This window comes from Mastigoproctus giganteus, chromosome 1 (assembly GCF_048544385.1).
Source record: "Mastigoproctus giganteus isolate SK-2022 chromosome 1, ASM4854438v1, whole genome shotgun sequence".
In the NCBI taxonomy this organism is placed as follows: Eukaryota; Metazoa; Arthropoda; class Arachnida; order Uropygi; family Thelyphonidae; genus Mastigoproctus; species Mastigoproctus giganteus.
This window is the reverse complement of record NC_143575.1, coordinates 229,967,265-229,984,397: the sequence shown is the minus strand read 5'-3', so window position 1 is coordinate 229,984,397 and position 17,133 is coordinate 229,967,265. Positions and strand designations below refer to the sequence as shown.

At 41.9% G+C, this 17,133-nt stretch overlaps 1 protein-coding gene across 1 annotated transcript in view; it reads left to right on the top strand.

Moving 5' to 3' along the window:
* Nucleotides 1–16,510, top strand: part of LOC150091579 (uncharacterized) — a 123,055-nt gene extending 106,545 nt beyond the window's left edge. The window contains exons 8-9 of the mRNA XM_090369023.1: nt 2,762–3,781; nt 16,250–16,510. Coding sequence (XP_090225149.1) covers nt 2,762–3,781; nt 16,250–16,383 — 1,154 coding nt within the window. The 3' untranslated portion in view covers nt 16,384–16,510. The remainder of the gene's footprint in view (nt 1–2,761; nt 3,782–16,249) is intronic.
* The last annotated feature ends 623 nt before the right edge of the window (nt 16,511–17,133 follow it).

Below are 17,133 nucleotides of genomic sequence, written 5' to 3'. Positions count from 1 at the left end.
CATGACGAAGGCATTTCGGACCCTGCAGTGCTATGTGATTCCGATTCGTCTTTGTGCCCCCTACACCTCCTGCAAGTTTGTCGCACTGGTAGTGAATCACCCTGTATACAATACTCAATTTACAGACAATACATATAAAAAATTATGGGTGGCCCTAATACACTGGTGTGTAAAACTTAAGGACCAACACTATTTCTAAAGGTTACAACCACAAAATCAAACGAAACAGCCTGTGGCGATTTGCATAACTGTGGCCGTTCAGTAGAAAGCTGGTGCACATGCAAAAATTTGAATGGTGATGAGAGGACTCACATAAACAGATAAAAGCAGCAGTTCAGCAGTTATGTTCAAATTACCGAATGGAAGCACGATTGTTACAGACGTTCGATTGGTTTCATACAGTGCCACAGACAACGAAATGGCCAGTAGACAACATCTGGATGACTTTACCCGGGGTCGAATAATTGGGAAGCTCGAGGAAGGTCGAAATGCGAGGAATGTCGCTGCAGAGTTCGGTATCGCCCATAGCATCGTCTCACATGCGTGGTCGGCCTTTAGAATGACGGATACAGCTGTTCGAAGGACCAGTGGTGGTCGTCCATGAAAAACGACGCCCAATGATGACCGCTATATACTCCTACAGGCCAAGAGGGACAGACACCAGACAGCGGGATCCATTGCAAACCAGCTGCACTGGATGCAGGATATCGCGGTTTACTGTGGCCAGGCGACTCCACAAAGGTGGACTGTTTGCCCGACGGCCAGTACGCTGTGTCCCTTTAACACCTGCCCATCGGAGCCATCGTTTACAGTGGTGCACCGAACACAAGGACTGGACAGCAGCGCAATGGGGTAAGGTACTCTTTACCGATGAGAGTAGATTCAGTCTCAGCAGCGATTCTCGACGTCAGCTAATCTGGCGAGAGATTCGCACACGGTATCATCCCGCAAACATCACTGAAAGGGATCGATATGGCGGTCGAGGTGGTCTCGTCTGGGGAGACGTTATCTTGGATAGATAGATGTACACAACTCCAGATACTAGAGGGTAGTACTGTAACCGGTGCACGGTTACAGTACCATGCATTTGATGAATCAAATTCATCAAATCCACACGATTTAATCCACATCAAATCCACACGATTTAATTCACATCAAATCAACACGGAAAATGTTTGTTAAAGTGTTTCAGTGAAAGTTTGAAATTTCAAACTTTTCAAATTCTTCAAAAAAGAGCATAGAAGGATATAAATAAATATCTTTCTGTGCCCTCATACTTTACGATAAAGAACTTTATTTATTCATTATAACGTTCCTTTTAAATATTTTTAAAGATTCTTATTAATTAAAAATTATAATTTAACTATTTACAATATACGCCATTGAGCCAAAACATTATGACCACTTACCTAATATGATGTTGGTCCTTCACGTGCAGCCAAAACAGCTCGTACTCTGTGAGGCATGGACGCTACAAGATTTCTAAATGTGTCTTGTGGTATCTGATACCAACACGTAACCAGCAGATTCCTTAACTCCTGTAAGGTCCGTGGTTGAGGCGCCGCAGATCGGAGTTTCTGTTCCAACACCAACTACAGATGCTAGATGGGATTGAAGTCTGGGGAATTTGGAGGCCAGGGCAATACCTGGAAGTCTTTCTTACGTTCCGTGAACCAGTCTCGAGCAATCCGGGCGGTGTGGCCTGGCGCATTATCTTGCTGAAAGACGGAATCGACAGAGGGGAAGACCGTTGCTATGAAATGATGTACCTGGTTAGAGATGATGTTTAGGTAAGTGTGTTTAGGCCAAAACGGCAGCAGGGGTTTCCCCCCCATCTCTGCCTAATGATGTTTAGTAGGTAGTAGACGTGAGAGTGCCCAGCACATGGATGACTGGACCCAGGGTATCCCAGCAGAACATCGTTCAAAGCATGACACCGCCGCCACCGGGCTTGTTTTCGTCCCACAGTGCATCCAGGCGCCATCACTTCCCGAGGTAAACGATGCACACGTACCAGGTAGTCCACATGGTGCAACAGGGAAACGTGATTCATCGGACCAGACGACCTTCTTCCAATCACTCAAGGTCCGGTTTCGATGCTCGCGTGCCCATTGTAGGCGCTGTCGGCGGTGAACCGTGGTTAGCATGGGTACTCGGAGCGGCCTGCGGCTATGCAGCCCCATTTCCAGCAGGATTCGATGTGCTGTGTGTTGTGACACATTATTCCCGTCACCAGCATTCCAATTACCGGCTATTTGCGCCACAGTCGCCCTTCCGTTGCCACGTACCATCCGGAAGAGCCTTCGCTCACCTCGAGCATCAATGAGCCGTGGTCTTCCAACATCTCGCCGGCGGTTCGTGGGTTCCCCCTCCTCGGATCACTTTCGGTAGGTGCTACCCACGGCTAACTGTGAGCATCCCACCAGCCGTGCCGTTTCGGATATGCTCTGACCCAGTCGTGTGGCCATTACAACTTGGCCTTTGTCAAACTCGCTTCCTTTCCCATCTGAAGAACAAGAGTAACACCGATTAACGGAGCTCAGTATCAGGTGTTTTCTATACCGTGTCCCGACCCGCACATGTGCCGTAGTTCACTGTGCGGTTGCTTCGATATGCATAACGACTTGCTGGTCATAATGTTTTGGCTCATCGTTGTATTTGAATATGGTAGTTGTTTATCAATAGTTTTTTCCCCATTATAATTTATGGAACATTTGCATATTTTTAGACCACGTGTTTATTGAAAATATTTATCTTTCAGGAGTTGGAACTGGCCTGATTATTCCACTTCTGTTTTTAATCGTCAACCAGTATTTTTTTATTTTTCGTTCCACCGCTTCTGGAATTTCGGTTGCTGGTGCTAGTTTTGGTTCTTTCATTTTTCCCTATTTGATGGAGCACATGACTGAAACATATGGCCTTAGAGGAAGTTTTCTACTCTTGGGAGGAATATCTACACACTCGATTGCCGCTGGTATCTTGCTCAAGTCTCCGCACTGGAACAACGGTGACAAAAAAGAGAAGCCGGATAACAATGAACAAATAACTGTACCTTCAGAAGAAAAATTAATTAAAAGAGAAAATTCAGTTGGTGAAAACGAACGCGTGACTTCAAAACCATCTGAAAAACAAAGTCTAATGAAATCTGGCGAGGAACAGACCCCACGGAATTTGTTAGATATCAACGGAGCACTGATTTGTGATAAGAAATGCAGCGATGAGGTTTCCAATCCAAATGTAAATTCATTCCACTCTAATATTCAGTCGTTACCTCCAGAAAATGCATTTGGTAAATTATGTATTTTCATGCATAAGGTAGCATATCCATTATTTGGCCGTCCAGTTAGCTATTTATTGTACCTTAGTCAAAGCAGCTTTTTTACTTGCTACATTACTTACGTAACTGTGATAGTAGACTTTGCTGTTGACTGCAGAATTGAAGAAAGTAAATCAGTTTTTTTCATCTCAGCTTTCTCTGTAACTGACATTGTTGGTCGTTTGTGTTCTGGATGGATTACAGACCGTCAGTATATCACAAGAAAAAATGTAGTCGTTATAGGTCTTCTAATGATTGGTGCTGTTTTATTTATCACGCCCCATGCCACTTCTTACATCGGACTTCTTGTTATGGTTCTCATTATGGGATTACTCATAGGGACCACAGTGTCACCTCTTCATATTATAACCTCCGAATATCTTGGACTAGAGAATCTTAGCATGTCCATTGGAGTATCTTACTTTATTTATGGTGTAATCACATTCTTTCGGCCAGCATTTATAGGTAAGTATAAATCTAATCTTTATCTCTCACTAAAGGATATAAATCCGTATTAGGTTTTTAAGCTTGGAAAAAAAAATAATTTTAGGATTTATTATGCTTTATTTTTGTATGTTTATGCTAGTGTTAAAATACACCATTATTTCTCAATGTGGGGCAGATTCGATGCTAAACGACTTATTCCTCCCCCCCTCTTCCACCACACACTCTTTAGTTTTAAAAGACGAGTGTAAAGTGTAGCCAAGAATTTTCATAGGAGAGGGAGTTGAAAAAGTAAAAACAGAGAAATCAGTAACTAATATTTTTTAATTGAATAACACAAAGTAGAGTTATACAGTATGAGAAGCACCTGAAACGTACCTCATTGTAATTAATAAGAAAGGGGTCAGAACGTTGAATTGTTCGAAGCTGGATGGTAAACAGGACAAATCGCCGTTCATACGAGTTGTGATGCTGGAACAGTTGGTTCCTGTTGGAGGCACTTGGAACACATCTCGTCAGGGTAGCTACTGAAAAACGTCAGAATTGAAAGATTGACGGATCCCCGCATTAGAGACAGGAAACATCTGTCACAATGCGCCAGATTTCTACCATCCTGCCTGTGCCTGTGTCAGGAAGCATGATTGGCAGACGATTACGGGAAGTGGGGGTACATTCTTGTTGACTGTTGCGTCGTATACCTTTGCGCCATTTTATCGTTGTCAGTGTACTATGGTAGTACAGGGAGAGCTGCCAGAAGCTATCCTGACGATGTGTCCAGATTCCTCCTGTGGGCTCAGCACTGAGTCCCCTAGGGTTCAGTGCTGGGCCCATTGTTGTTTTCTATGATATGGATGAAGGTATATAATATAATCCGGCACGACCACCAGGTCAGAGAAGTTTACAATTAGTCTTGAATACAATTGTTAATCGTAATTAGAAGTCACGGGCTTGAACCACGGCCCACTCAAAGAGCGTGTGCGACTACACTAATGACAGTAATTAAGGTAAACTGCAACGAGACCTAGAAAAAAATTAGACAGATGGGCTGAGAAATGGCAGCTGAAGTTGTACATTGACAAATGCAAGGTACTGTAAATGGGTAGCAGTAAACTCAGATTAACGTACCAACTCTGTGTTCCTACACTTAGGGTAATGGAAAACGAAAAAGACCTGAGATAATTGAGCAGTCAGATACGAAGTTCTCTGAGCAAAATTGATACGAAGTCAGATACGAAGTTCTCTGAGCGTCAGATACGAAGTCATATACGAAGTCATTCTCTGAGATAATTGAGCAGTCAGATACGAAATTCCCTGTATATATTGACAAAAATGCAGCCTGCATTTTTGTCAATATATACAGGAACTTTGCTAGAAGTGATAACGTTGTTTGGTTTTTTTTTGATTTATTGGTGCAAGGGAGCAGGGATAAGGAAGGGATTATCCTATTATACAAGGCAATGGTTAGGCCGCATCTTGATTACTGCATACAGCCTTCCTTATTTTAGGAAGGATGTATGCAGTACTCAAGTACTCAACCTTATTTTAGGAAGGATGTATGCAGTACTCAAGTACTCAACCTTATTTTAGGAAGGATGTAGAGCTGCTGGAACGAGTACAAAGAAGTGCAACGAAATTGAGGGGAAAAGAGGGGTGCTCTTACCAAGAAAGGCTTCAGTTCTGCAAATTGCAGCGTCTGGAAACTAGGCACCTGCGAGGTGATCTCATTGAGGTGTTTAAGGCTTTGAATCGAGCACACTTAGTGCTTGATGGGATTCTTTCTCTTGCTCAGCCTATACACAGCAGGGGGGGGGGATTCAAATTGAAGGATTTTTGCCGGGTAGATGTGCGGAGATTTGCCTCCAGCCAATAGATGGTTGATTGTTGGAAAAAACTTCCTCCAGTGGTTGACTCAAATGGTGGATTGTTGGAATAAACTTCCAACAATCAATCATTTGAATAAATTCACGGAAGAACTAGACAAATTATTTCCCGGTTAGTACTTGGGAGGGTAACACACCTGGTGTGTGGTTAACTTTTTACCGTTTTTGAAGTGAAAATTCTTTAGGCGCGCCCCATGCAGTTTTCACAAGGGAGTAACGTGCACCCGTGAATTAACAAAAATCGGCATGAAAATGCAATATGAATTGATTCATCGCACCCCACCATTGTACCAGGCACGAGCGACGAGGCGTTGTGACGTAGACGCAATCAGTACCCCTACAGCACGGCCACGGTGTAATTCGCGCGCGTGTCCGTTTACGTTTTAAATCGCTATGTCTCAGCTTTATGCACTGGGCAGACTCTAGGGCACTCCTGGAAAGCCGTGGAAACCATGCTCTGGAAAAATTGCAGGATTGGGCCTCCCACAACCAGCTAAGCATCTCACCCGCCAAGACCTGGTCTGTGCTGCTGAAAGGCATGTTACAATAAAGGAGACCACCACAAATAAAGATACAGGGTGCTACCATCAAATTGCAGCAACAACTGAAATATCTAGGAGTAGTCTTAGATAAAAATCTATCCTTCCTACCAAATTTGATCCATATTCATGAGAAGATTACTAACTACACTGCCCTTGTGGCCAGGGTGACCCTGCGGGACTGGTGTCTCAAGAAGCGTAGCATGGCGCTCTTCTATAAGGCAGTCTTCATCCCGGGCGTCACCTATGCCTCCGGGGAATGGTTCTCCAAAATGCAGATGGTTGTTAACAGACGGAAAGTTGGAACCATACAGTGCTCTATCCTTCTAACAATAACCAGAGCATGCCGTACAGTCTCAACTCATGCCCTGCAGGTCCTGGCCGGTGTGTTTCCTTTAGACTTGGAAATTTTACAATCTGGCCTTCTCCACCAACTGTCCAAGGGAAAAGCGGACACAATCCTAGGCTTCACGCTGAATCCATTTAACAACAGGAAGGCTAAGGAAAAGAGATTAATCACTCATTTAACTCAAATCTAGCAGCATAGATGGGCTGAGTCCACGAAGGGCGCCATTACACACAAAGTTATCCCGGATGTCCAAACAGTGTATCCTAAATTCCCGCCCTGGTTCTCCCCGGGCCTCCAAACCACGTTTCTCCTGACGGACATGGCTCCATTAGACATGGACATGTGGACATGTGTGTGTATGTAATGGGCGGCACCTAGAACCTTTGTTCAACTCCGCCTCGTTTCTCTGTGAAGAACAGTATCACTACAAATGGGCTAGATATGTATGTGACGTAGGTTTGTGTGTATTATGTGTGTGTTCTGTTGTGTCTGTCCGCTTGGCTACCCAGAAGCATCAGTCACCTGGACAGATGATTCTGGGTACTCGTTCACACCACGGGAAGGTGGGCCAGTCCCAGTAAAACACGTACTGTAAAACACGCAGGTAAATTTCCACTACAGTGGAAAAAGGCAAATTTAAAACTGCTCCTAAAAAACCCAACAAAGCCACCAGAGTCACCTAGTTCCTACAGACCCATAGCCCTGCTACCAACCCTCAGTAAAATTTTCAAAAGGCTGCTACATACCAGAATCGCAAGGCATTATAATGAAGTAAATCCTAACATGACAAAGCAATACGGATTTACTCCTGGCAAATTCACTATCGAAGCAATACAGAACCTCCTCTCTAGAGCCACCCATTGTCAAAGGAAATACTTCCTCGTCATCGCAGTGGATTTCGCTGGAGCGTTCGACACCCTCTTGTGGCCCAGCATCTTGGCGAGACTCAGAGCTGCCAACCTTCCATTGAATCTTTATTATTGCATGAAGGATTACCTGGCTGATAGAGCAGTGCAAGTTACAACACAGTATAAATGCCTCAGTCGCCCAGTCCGCAGGGGCTGCCCCCAGGGTTCTGTCCTGGGGCTGCTCCTGTGGAACTTTGTCTTAGACGAATTCCTCGCCATGGATCTGGATGGTGTGGAGGCCCAGGCCTATGCAGATGACTTGGTCTTGACCATCGAGGCTGACAGCAGATCCTCCTTAGAAATGCAAGCAAATGATGCCCTGCAAAAGCTGCTAGATTGGACGAAGCTACACTTGCTCAAACTAGCACCCGACAAGACAAAATCGGTGCTGCTAAAAGGTACGCTAGACTTAAGGAGACCACCACAAATTAAGATTGAGAACAAAACAGTTAAGCTGTGCGAACACATTAAATACCTAGGAATAATCCTGGACAGAAAATTAAATTTCAAGCCACACCTAGCATATATTAAACAAAATATAAGAAGATACGCGGCCCTCGTCGCCAGAGTCATTCGCAGAGATTGGGGACTCAGACGTACTACCCTGTCTCTGTATTACAAAGCTCTCTTCATCCCTGCCATCACATATGGCTCCCCTGTCTGGTACGCGAGGGCGGCACTAGAAGTGAATAAACGGATCTTCGAAACCATTCAGAGGACCATCCTCCTTACTATGTCGAGAGTAACTAGAATGACTAGCACGGCTGCCCTCCAAGTCCTGGTAGGAGTTCTGCCCCTGGATCTTGAAGCTATCCGCTGTGGTCTGCTCTACCATCTTGCCAGAAACATATCGGCTACAATGTATGACCTCACCACTGACATTACTAATGACCGCAACTATGAGAAGAGAAGAATCACCGACAACCTCGTCCAGATTTGGCAGAGATGGAGCAACACAGAAAAAGGTGCAGTGACCAGAAGATTCCTCCCCACTGTCACCAAGCTGTACCCTAAGGCGCCAGCGTGGTTTCACCCTGGTCGAAATACCACCTTCCTCCTTACAGGACACGGCCCGTTTAAAGCTAAACTTCACCAACTTGGCATCATTGATAACGCGGACTGTCCCTGTGGCAACCCGGAGTCCTGGAGACACTTAATGTTTGAGTGCGATTTGTATGATGACCTACGACTACGCCTAATAACGGCAATCCAATATATCCCAGACAACCAAGAACCCAGACTGTTAGACACTCAAGAGGACTACAAGGCACTCAGTCAATATGCCCAGGATCTATTTTCTAGAAGGAAAACGATAGAAAAACACCAAAGGAAACCCGACTAGAAAGAATGCAGGAGGTCAAACAAGTAAAAAAAAAAAAAAAAAAAAACCTCACCATACCACAGAAAGACAAGACTTTAGGATGATTTGGATGGCCTACTGTCGACCCAAAACTGCACTCCCTTGTGCGGTTTTTTTTTCTCGGGGAGGGGGGAAGGGGTATTTGCTCTTCTCCTCTCCTCGCCTCCCCATATTTTCACTGTCGTGGGGCATGGGCATGCCCCACTGAAAATGGGGGACCACCTTCCTATCCGACCCCCTCTTCTTCCTATTTCATCTCCCCGTCTACACCCTCCCTCCCATTACTTTCTCTTGTACAGCGACTGCCCCACATGTCCAAATTTAAATCACATCAAATTTTGCCCGACCTTTTAGGCTCTCTAGAAATAGTTCTTTCAGCGTAAAACCCCACGCAGCGCTTTCTAAATGCAATTTTACTCAAATCAACAGCGATAACTCCAACCTTTATTTTAGGTCCTAGTCACCGAAATCCCAGGAAAGTAAGTGGCAGGACCTACCAGAATATAATTAGTCTCTTGGTACACCCGGTCGGCGTCCCCGTCGCTAGGAATGGTAACGCCGGGTCCCACTGGGGGCCCGGCGGCCAACAGGCCGGATGAACAATGGGCACAACAAACTACATACCACATGACCCATACATTATTTTTAAATCTCTGGCATAGACAGGGTACTGTCACTCGATACATAGAACATACGCGGAGATGGGAGAAATCCCCGGAGCCGTCAGACCCTCAACATACCTATACCTATACCGTTATTCATCTGGTCGTTTAGCCGCTGGACCTCTGCTGAGGCCCAACGTTGCCCCACTTTCGCTCCGTGGAGGCAGGCCAGGAACCCAGTAGACTCATTTACTCTGGCAGGTCCTGCCGAGTAATTTCCTGAGATTGCGGCGGCTAGGACCTAAAAAAAAAATTAACTAATCGATTGCGCGAGGGTGGTGTCGCTTGAATTTGAAAACGCCAAAATATGGGCGAAAGGTGATTTGACATGCTTAAAGTTAGGTGTGTGGGGTTTTCGCTAGCGTACAGATGGAGACTGAAGAGTGGGGGGTGGGGGGGGAGAAAGGCAGAAGTGTAGAGAAGGCGGCCCCATGTTTCAGTGGGGCAGGCCCACTGAAACCATACTTGATAATATATTGCATTAATTAATATCTGTATATATTATTCGGTTTTTTTGGTATGGTGTGTTAATAAAATTTTGAAAATATGTATTTCACAACTTTTACCCCCCCCCCCCCCCCCCCCTTTAAATATTGGGGACCTCAGACGCTCCTATTACGCCCATGCATAAACGCACTATTGCTGATACAGCAAGATTTATTTATTTGAATTTATCTAACTAATGTTAGATATTTATTTATTTGAATCTAAATAATTCTTATATCATTATGTTACCATATCAATACTTTAAAATTTGTGATTGATTGTGGAAATTTGTGCGGGTAGTGATGGAGGAGGATTTTGAATATTAATCTTATATTTGTATAGCCTGTTTTATCAAATTAAATATCATTCAGCATCAGCCCTTCCATTAGTAATATATACTATTTCATAATTCATTTATACTAATTGTTTCATTGTAGATATCAAAATTCAATACTAATTTGGAGTAAATCTTAAATTGTAATCTATGCGTGCGAGAGGCAATGAATAATCGAAGACATAGAAGAATACTCACAGTTTGTTTCTGTTAAATCCGACCAGAAATAAAATGCTAAAATCCAATAAATAGATCTTTTCCTTTTTTTAATTTTTAAAATGACTGCGACTGCATACAAAATACTTATTTACAGTAAAATAAACACAACACTTCATGATATGGCCTATTAATATATGGAAAAGCACTTGGGGTCTTCCCGTCCACATATATGTTTTTTTTTTTTTTTTTTCTTAGCAGCCGGAAAATTTTAAACTACAGTGAAAATTGCGACGGACTTTGTACGTAATGAACAAATTCCAATGTCACCCCTTGCAGTAGCACTGTTGATATAATCGCTATTCTCCCGTACTGGATGGAAAAGACCTGAGTTCGAATCCCGTCGATGACGCGAGGAATTTATGGGCATTTTTCACACCATGCTCTGAGTTAGTCTCAGTTTTTCATTTCTGGAAATTCGGGTTTTTCGTCCATCAAACAGGCACATCGACCACAGAATACATAGGCAGTTCTCTCTTGACGAGTTTCCGGGTTTACGAATTTTTTTTTTAAAGTATCAAGTATCAAAAAAATCGAAAATATGAACATTAATTGCAAAAATGAATGTTAAACATTCATAAATACCGCATTTCAAACCATGCGCGTAGCTATACCATTAGCATTAGCATTAGTAGAGGCATATGATGCAAGAAAGCAAGCTTATTCAGCATCAGCCAAAAAAAAAAAAAAAAAAAAACCCTCTCCCATTTCACCCCTCCGTTCGTTCGAAATACCTGTCCAGTTGAGCTTTAAATTTGTTTAGGCTATCAACTTCAACAACAAGTGATGGAAGTCGGTTCCACCAACCAACCACCCGCTGGCCAAAGGCAAATTTCCGCACATCTATCCGACATCCGTCCTTCCTCAATTTGAATTTATGCCCTCTGAGGTGATTATTCTGAGAAAGATGAAGAATCCCATTGGCATTGAGCATGCTCAAACCATTCAAAGCCTTATACACCTCTATCAGATCACCTCGCCGGTGCCTAGTCTCCAGACTCTGTAATTTGCAAAACTTAAGCCTTTCTTCGTAAGAGCAACCCTTTGTTCCATTTACTAATCTTGTTGCCCTTCTCTGTACCCGTTCCAGCAGCTCTACATCCTTCTTGAAATGAGGCCTCCCGACCTGTATACAGTACTCAAGATGTGGCCTAACCATTGCCTTATACAAGGGAATAATCACCTCCTTATCCCTGCTAGAAAAATTCCTGTATATCATTGACAAGACACCATGAGCTACTCTTGCAGCTCGTCTGCACTGCTCAGAGAACTTCATATCTGCCTGCACAATTACCCCCAGGTCCTTTTCATTCTCCACTACTGTCAGTGTAGTACCGCAGAGTTGATACATTGCTCTGGGGTTACTGTTACCCATATGTAGTACTTTACATTTGTCAATGTTAAACTTCATTTGCCACCTCTCAGCCCATCTGTTCAACCTTTCCAGATCCTGTTGCAGCAGCATAGCGTCAGTAGTGTCCTTAACGACCCTGCCAACCTTTGTATCATCTGCAAACTTAGACATTAAACTTGATATCCCATCATCAATATCATTCATAAACACCGAAAACAACAATGGACCCAACACTGAACCTTGAGGAACTCCACTAATAACATTAGTCCACGTTGAGCAGTGTCCATTGATTACCACTCTCTGTCTTCTGCCACTCAACCATCCCCTTATCCATAGCAGCAATTTGCCTCCAATGCCACACTGCTCCAATTTGTGCAGCAGTCTTCCATGTGCAACAGTATCAAAAGCCTTTCTAAGATCCAAATATATAATATCAAAGTTATTCCCTGCATCCAGTTCTTTTGTGACTACATCATAGTATCCAATCAAATTGGTCAGGCAAGACCTGCCCTTAACAAAACCATGCTGCGTCTGAGCTATAACGGAATTCTTGTCTAGATGATCCTGCAGTGCTTCTTTAACCAGTGCCTCCATTAATTTACCTGGAACAGAAGTTAAACTAACAGGTCTATAATTACTTGTGTCAGCCTTTGATCCTCCTTTGTGAATTGGGGTTACATTTGCACATCTCCAGTCTATGGGTACCTCCCCTGAGTCCAAAGAAGCTCTCATAATTATGGCTAGGGGTTTGCATACTTCCTTTGCTGCCTCCTTTAATATAACTGGATAGATCCCATCCACCCCAGGTGCCTTTTTTATGTTTATCCTCAACAATCTCTCCTCCACTTTCCTCTCAGTTATTACAAAATCATCCAGCTCACTGCCAATGTTTACTTTACCTACATCATTCTCCTTCCTGAATAACTCCTCATGCGTGAATGTAGATGCAAAATACTCGTTTAGATTGTTAGCCACCTGAGCAGGATCCTCAACTGTTGAACCATCAATATCCAGTGGACCAATCTGATTCATCCCTTTCCTTCTCGAGTTCAAGTATGTAAAGAACTCCTTTCTGTTTTTCTTTGCATCCTTTGCCAAGGATTTTTCGTAGTCTGCCTTTGCCTGCCTAATCTGCTTTGTGACTTGGTTACAGACCAACTTATATCTATCATAGGCTTCCATGTCACCCATTAATTTGTATGTATCCCATGCATTTTTCTTCTCTGCCACATGTCTCATTAGTCCATCTGACAACCATTTAGGCCTAAACCTTGAACAATATTTCTTAGTTGGTATGTAAAGCCTGGTAGCCACCAAGATTAGTTCCTTGAATGCTTCCCATTTTGAGTTTGCTGTTGGTAACATCATCAGTTGGTCCCACTGTATAGAATTTAAATACTGTCTCAGACCATCATAGTCGCCTTTACGAAAACAAAAACCCTTCCCTTTACCTCTGATGGTAGTTACCTCCTTGAGTAAATCCCACTTCAACACACTGTGATCACTGCCACCTAGTGGTTCATTTATCTGCAGGTTCTTAATGCATGAAGAATCACTACTGATAATCAGATCAAGAGTATTGCTCCCTCTTGTTGCCTCACGAACATGCTGATGTAGAAAACAATCATCCAATAAATCCACAAAAGCCTTGCTAGTGTGCGAGTGACCAACCCACAAATTCCAGTCAATATCTGGGAAATTAAAATCCCCCATTATAAGACTCTCTGATTTACTGGCCCACTCTATTTCCCTGTACAATATATTATTATACTCATCAGAGTCATTAGGCCTATAGCACACTCCTACTCTCAATTTTGATTTCCCTATGCTTATGTCACACCAAACTGACTCGACACTGCCCTGTCCATCGATGTCAACTGGCTTCACTTCCTTTGACTTTATGTGTTTCTTAATTAATAGCATAACCCCTCCTCCCCTCCTGTCCTGTCTATCCTTTCTATATACATTGTATTCCCCAAATTCCAGTTCCGCATTACTTATATCTGTGTGACACCACGTCTCTGATATCCCAACAATATCTGCCTTTGATGTTTTGAGCAATACCTCAAATTCATCAAATTTATTTACCAAACTCCTAGCATTGGTGTACACGCAGGTATACATGCACCTGTTTCTATTCTTAGCTACCCTAACACAACCCATGTGTTTACTTGTAACGCAATGACTACCAGCAGTCTCTGAAATATCCTGCATCTTGTTTTTCAGACTTCTGCTCATTTGAATAGAAGCAGTGCAAGAATCACTTCCACCTCTGCCAGTGGCTACTGTTAATCTATTAGTCCTTGTATCCCCCCCAACTAGCAGTTTTCCGACCCACCTAACACTGCCTCGACAGCATCAGCAAAAATTCTTGCACCCTTTCTATTTAAGTGTATCCCATCCCTGTAGAAGCAATCTCTCCTGTTAACAAGTACAGTCCAGGCTGAAAAAAATTCTACCATACAGTATCCAGCTTTATGATATTAATCCGTTCCAGAGACACCATCGTAATGTGAACCCAATAACACATTGTTTTTTGGTAAAAAACCGACTAGAGTTCCACTACCTCGGAAGTTCAAAATTTCGTTTTTATAGTGTAAATTGTATTAGTTAACAATTAAAATCACTAAAATGCACTACACTTTCATCGTTATCATATGTTCCGTTATAAGAACCAATTTTGAACGCTTCTGTGACATTTTTCTGAAAAACGTTTCTGGAGGTCACGACCATAAAACAATAAAAACAATCAGCACTTTCCGGTTTATTGGGCTTTTCTGTTACTGCAAACGATTATAAACGGGTAGTAAACTCGATGTTTGCATTTGCGAAAATACCGATTGCTGGAATTGTGTGGTTTTTTACGTTATTATGGTGAAATGTGTTCGCCCTTTACTGAAATCTTCAATCGTATAAAAAACATAAATAAATTTTCAGAATCTTCTCTTCATTCCTTTTTTTTTAAAGCTTAGTAAACTTGTTACTCCGCACAAATCGTCTTAGTTGCAATTTGTGCGTTCCGTTAAAAAATGCCTATGCATCTATTGAAATTTATAAAGAAAAGAGAAAATTATCTTGGAAACAAACGCCTCTTGAAGCATTTCTGAAGAAGACGGCTCCTTGTGCAACCAACCAACGAGTGCCGAGCCAGTAATAAGTGATCAACGAGTGCATTTAGTCGATGATCAAGAATAAACATTCTTTAAAATTTGTAAGTCATAAATAATTTCTTTATTATTATAATTTGCTTGATTTTACAGGCTACATTTTAGTTTCTTTGGAAAAATCAGTCATTGTTTAAACATAAACTAATCAGCTAACTACTTTAATTTCATTGTTGAGAACGTAATCCCTATTTTTAACATTATGTCTATGGGATTTAATTCCCGCTTTACGAGCGCGCGCTAGGAACGGATTAACTCGTAAAGTCGAGAACTATACCTGTACCCAATTTATAGACAATATATGAAGCAATATGCTCTAAGTCACTGATCCGCCTAAAATCTTATTACAACAACAAAAACCTATACCACGAGTTGCGAAGATATTTCGCCATTTTCTACTTTATATTTCATCTTTTAAAATTAAAGATGGCTCTTAAACATGTCTGATCTTTTAAATAAATAGTAGACTAGCCTTTTGGTGATGCCGTTTATTTGAAATTGGTCCAATACCAAGATAACTCACTTTATTACTTGGCTTTCTCTTCCATCTACTGTGAGTACCAAAGCAATTGCTCACCCTATTATCCTGTTACGCACCCTTTAATTGTGCGGATTGTTCATTTATTCTACCGGCACATGCTTAATGGTACATCTGTTTCCATTAGATGTCAGTGCTATTATTATTATTATTATTATTATTTTGTCATTAACCTGTTCGCTCGCTCGTGAATAGTTATCTCTTTAGGTCAGATAAGCTATATCAATTGACATTGCTCGGTTGTAGTGGATCGTCCGAAGTTGCTCTCTCTGATAAAGTGAGCTTTTTAATGCGACCTTTTACTCGCCTTCCTTCCTGTTTCACTTATATATGGAACAGTGTTTACAGTATGAGCAGGGTGATGTATAGGGTTTAGTGCCCGGATGGGCACTCCGTAGACTGAACCATATTCATTACATAGGTAAAACAGCAGGTATTAGGTTGTTTTCCCTACGTAATGCCTGCGACTTACCATTCAGTGAATATTAAGGCGTAGCTTCTTATTTCATCAACTCACTGAGTTTGGCTGTTTAAATTGCAATTAAGGAACTATTGGCTAATTCGGAGATTTAATCAATATTATTTTAAAATATTAATAAAGTGCAGGATCTCTTCGACACTCAACCTATCCACTGTGTGTTAGCTTTAATATTTCATGTTGAAAATTGGATGAAAGTTTAATTCTTATTTTAATTTCAGGTCATTTTCGGGATACTGTAGGTTCCTATGACAACCTCTTTCGAGTTCTGGGATCACTCAGCACATTTTCTGCCCTATGCTGGCTACTAGAACCACTTGTTGACATCATTAAAAAGTTCAGACACCCTCTGTAACCCAAGTGTAACGTGAGAGAACCCAAAAACCTCAGTAGAAGCCAGCCAAAACCATGAAGAGATTTCATCTTGAATTGTTATAAGAACTTGAGTTGAAATGTTGCGTTAAAACTCATACCTATTAGAATCTGGCTCCATTGAACAATATGTTTGTATTTTAATTTTTTTTATAAGACCCTTTAAACATACTGTAAACAGTTAACTGCAAATAGTTAAAAACAAATACGAGGTTTATCTTGGTTAAAATCAAGATTACATCATAACATATCCAAATATAATTACAAGATAAATCAGTTAAAGTTGATTTCTCTTGTATCGTTTGATCAAGGGATCAGAAAGCCCCCGCCCTTGATCATATGCTATACCTTCGCTAGTTCTTTGGTCATTAAAAGACTGGTAAAGTTTTTGGAACGTGATTCTACTTGTATGTCCGTAAAATTATTCAGACAAATACGGTCAGTTCAAGGGGAAACTCTTGAATAAACCCACAGCCACTGTCCCCATAAATTAGCTTTCAAAACTTAATCCGGATAAAAATTCTGCATTTATAATTAGCTTTGTTTTACACATTAATGCAGAATGTGGCACAGAGTGTACACTTTCTGCATTAATGTGTTAGATTAATGTGTTTCTGCATTAGAGTGAAATCTGTTTTAAACTTTTGCCAAAGCAGCCAAGTTCATGACCTTTTAAAATATTGTCTGTAAATTGCATGTATATCTGCGTGTTTAGACTGATAAAAATTTGAAG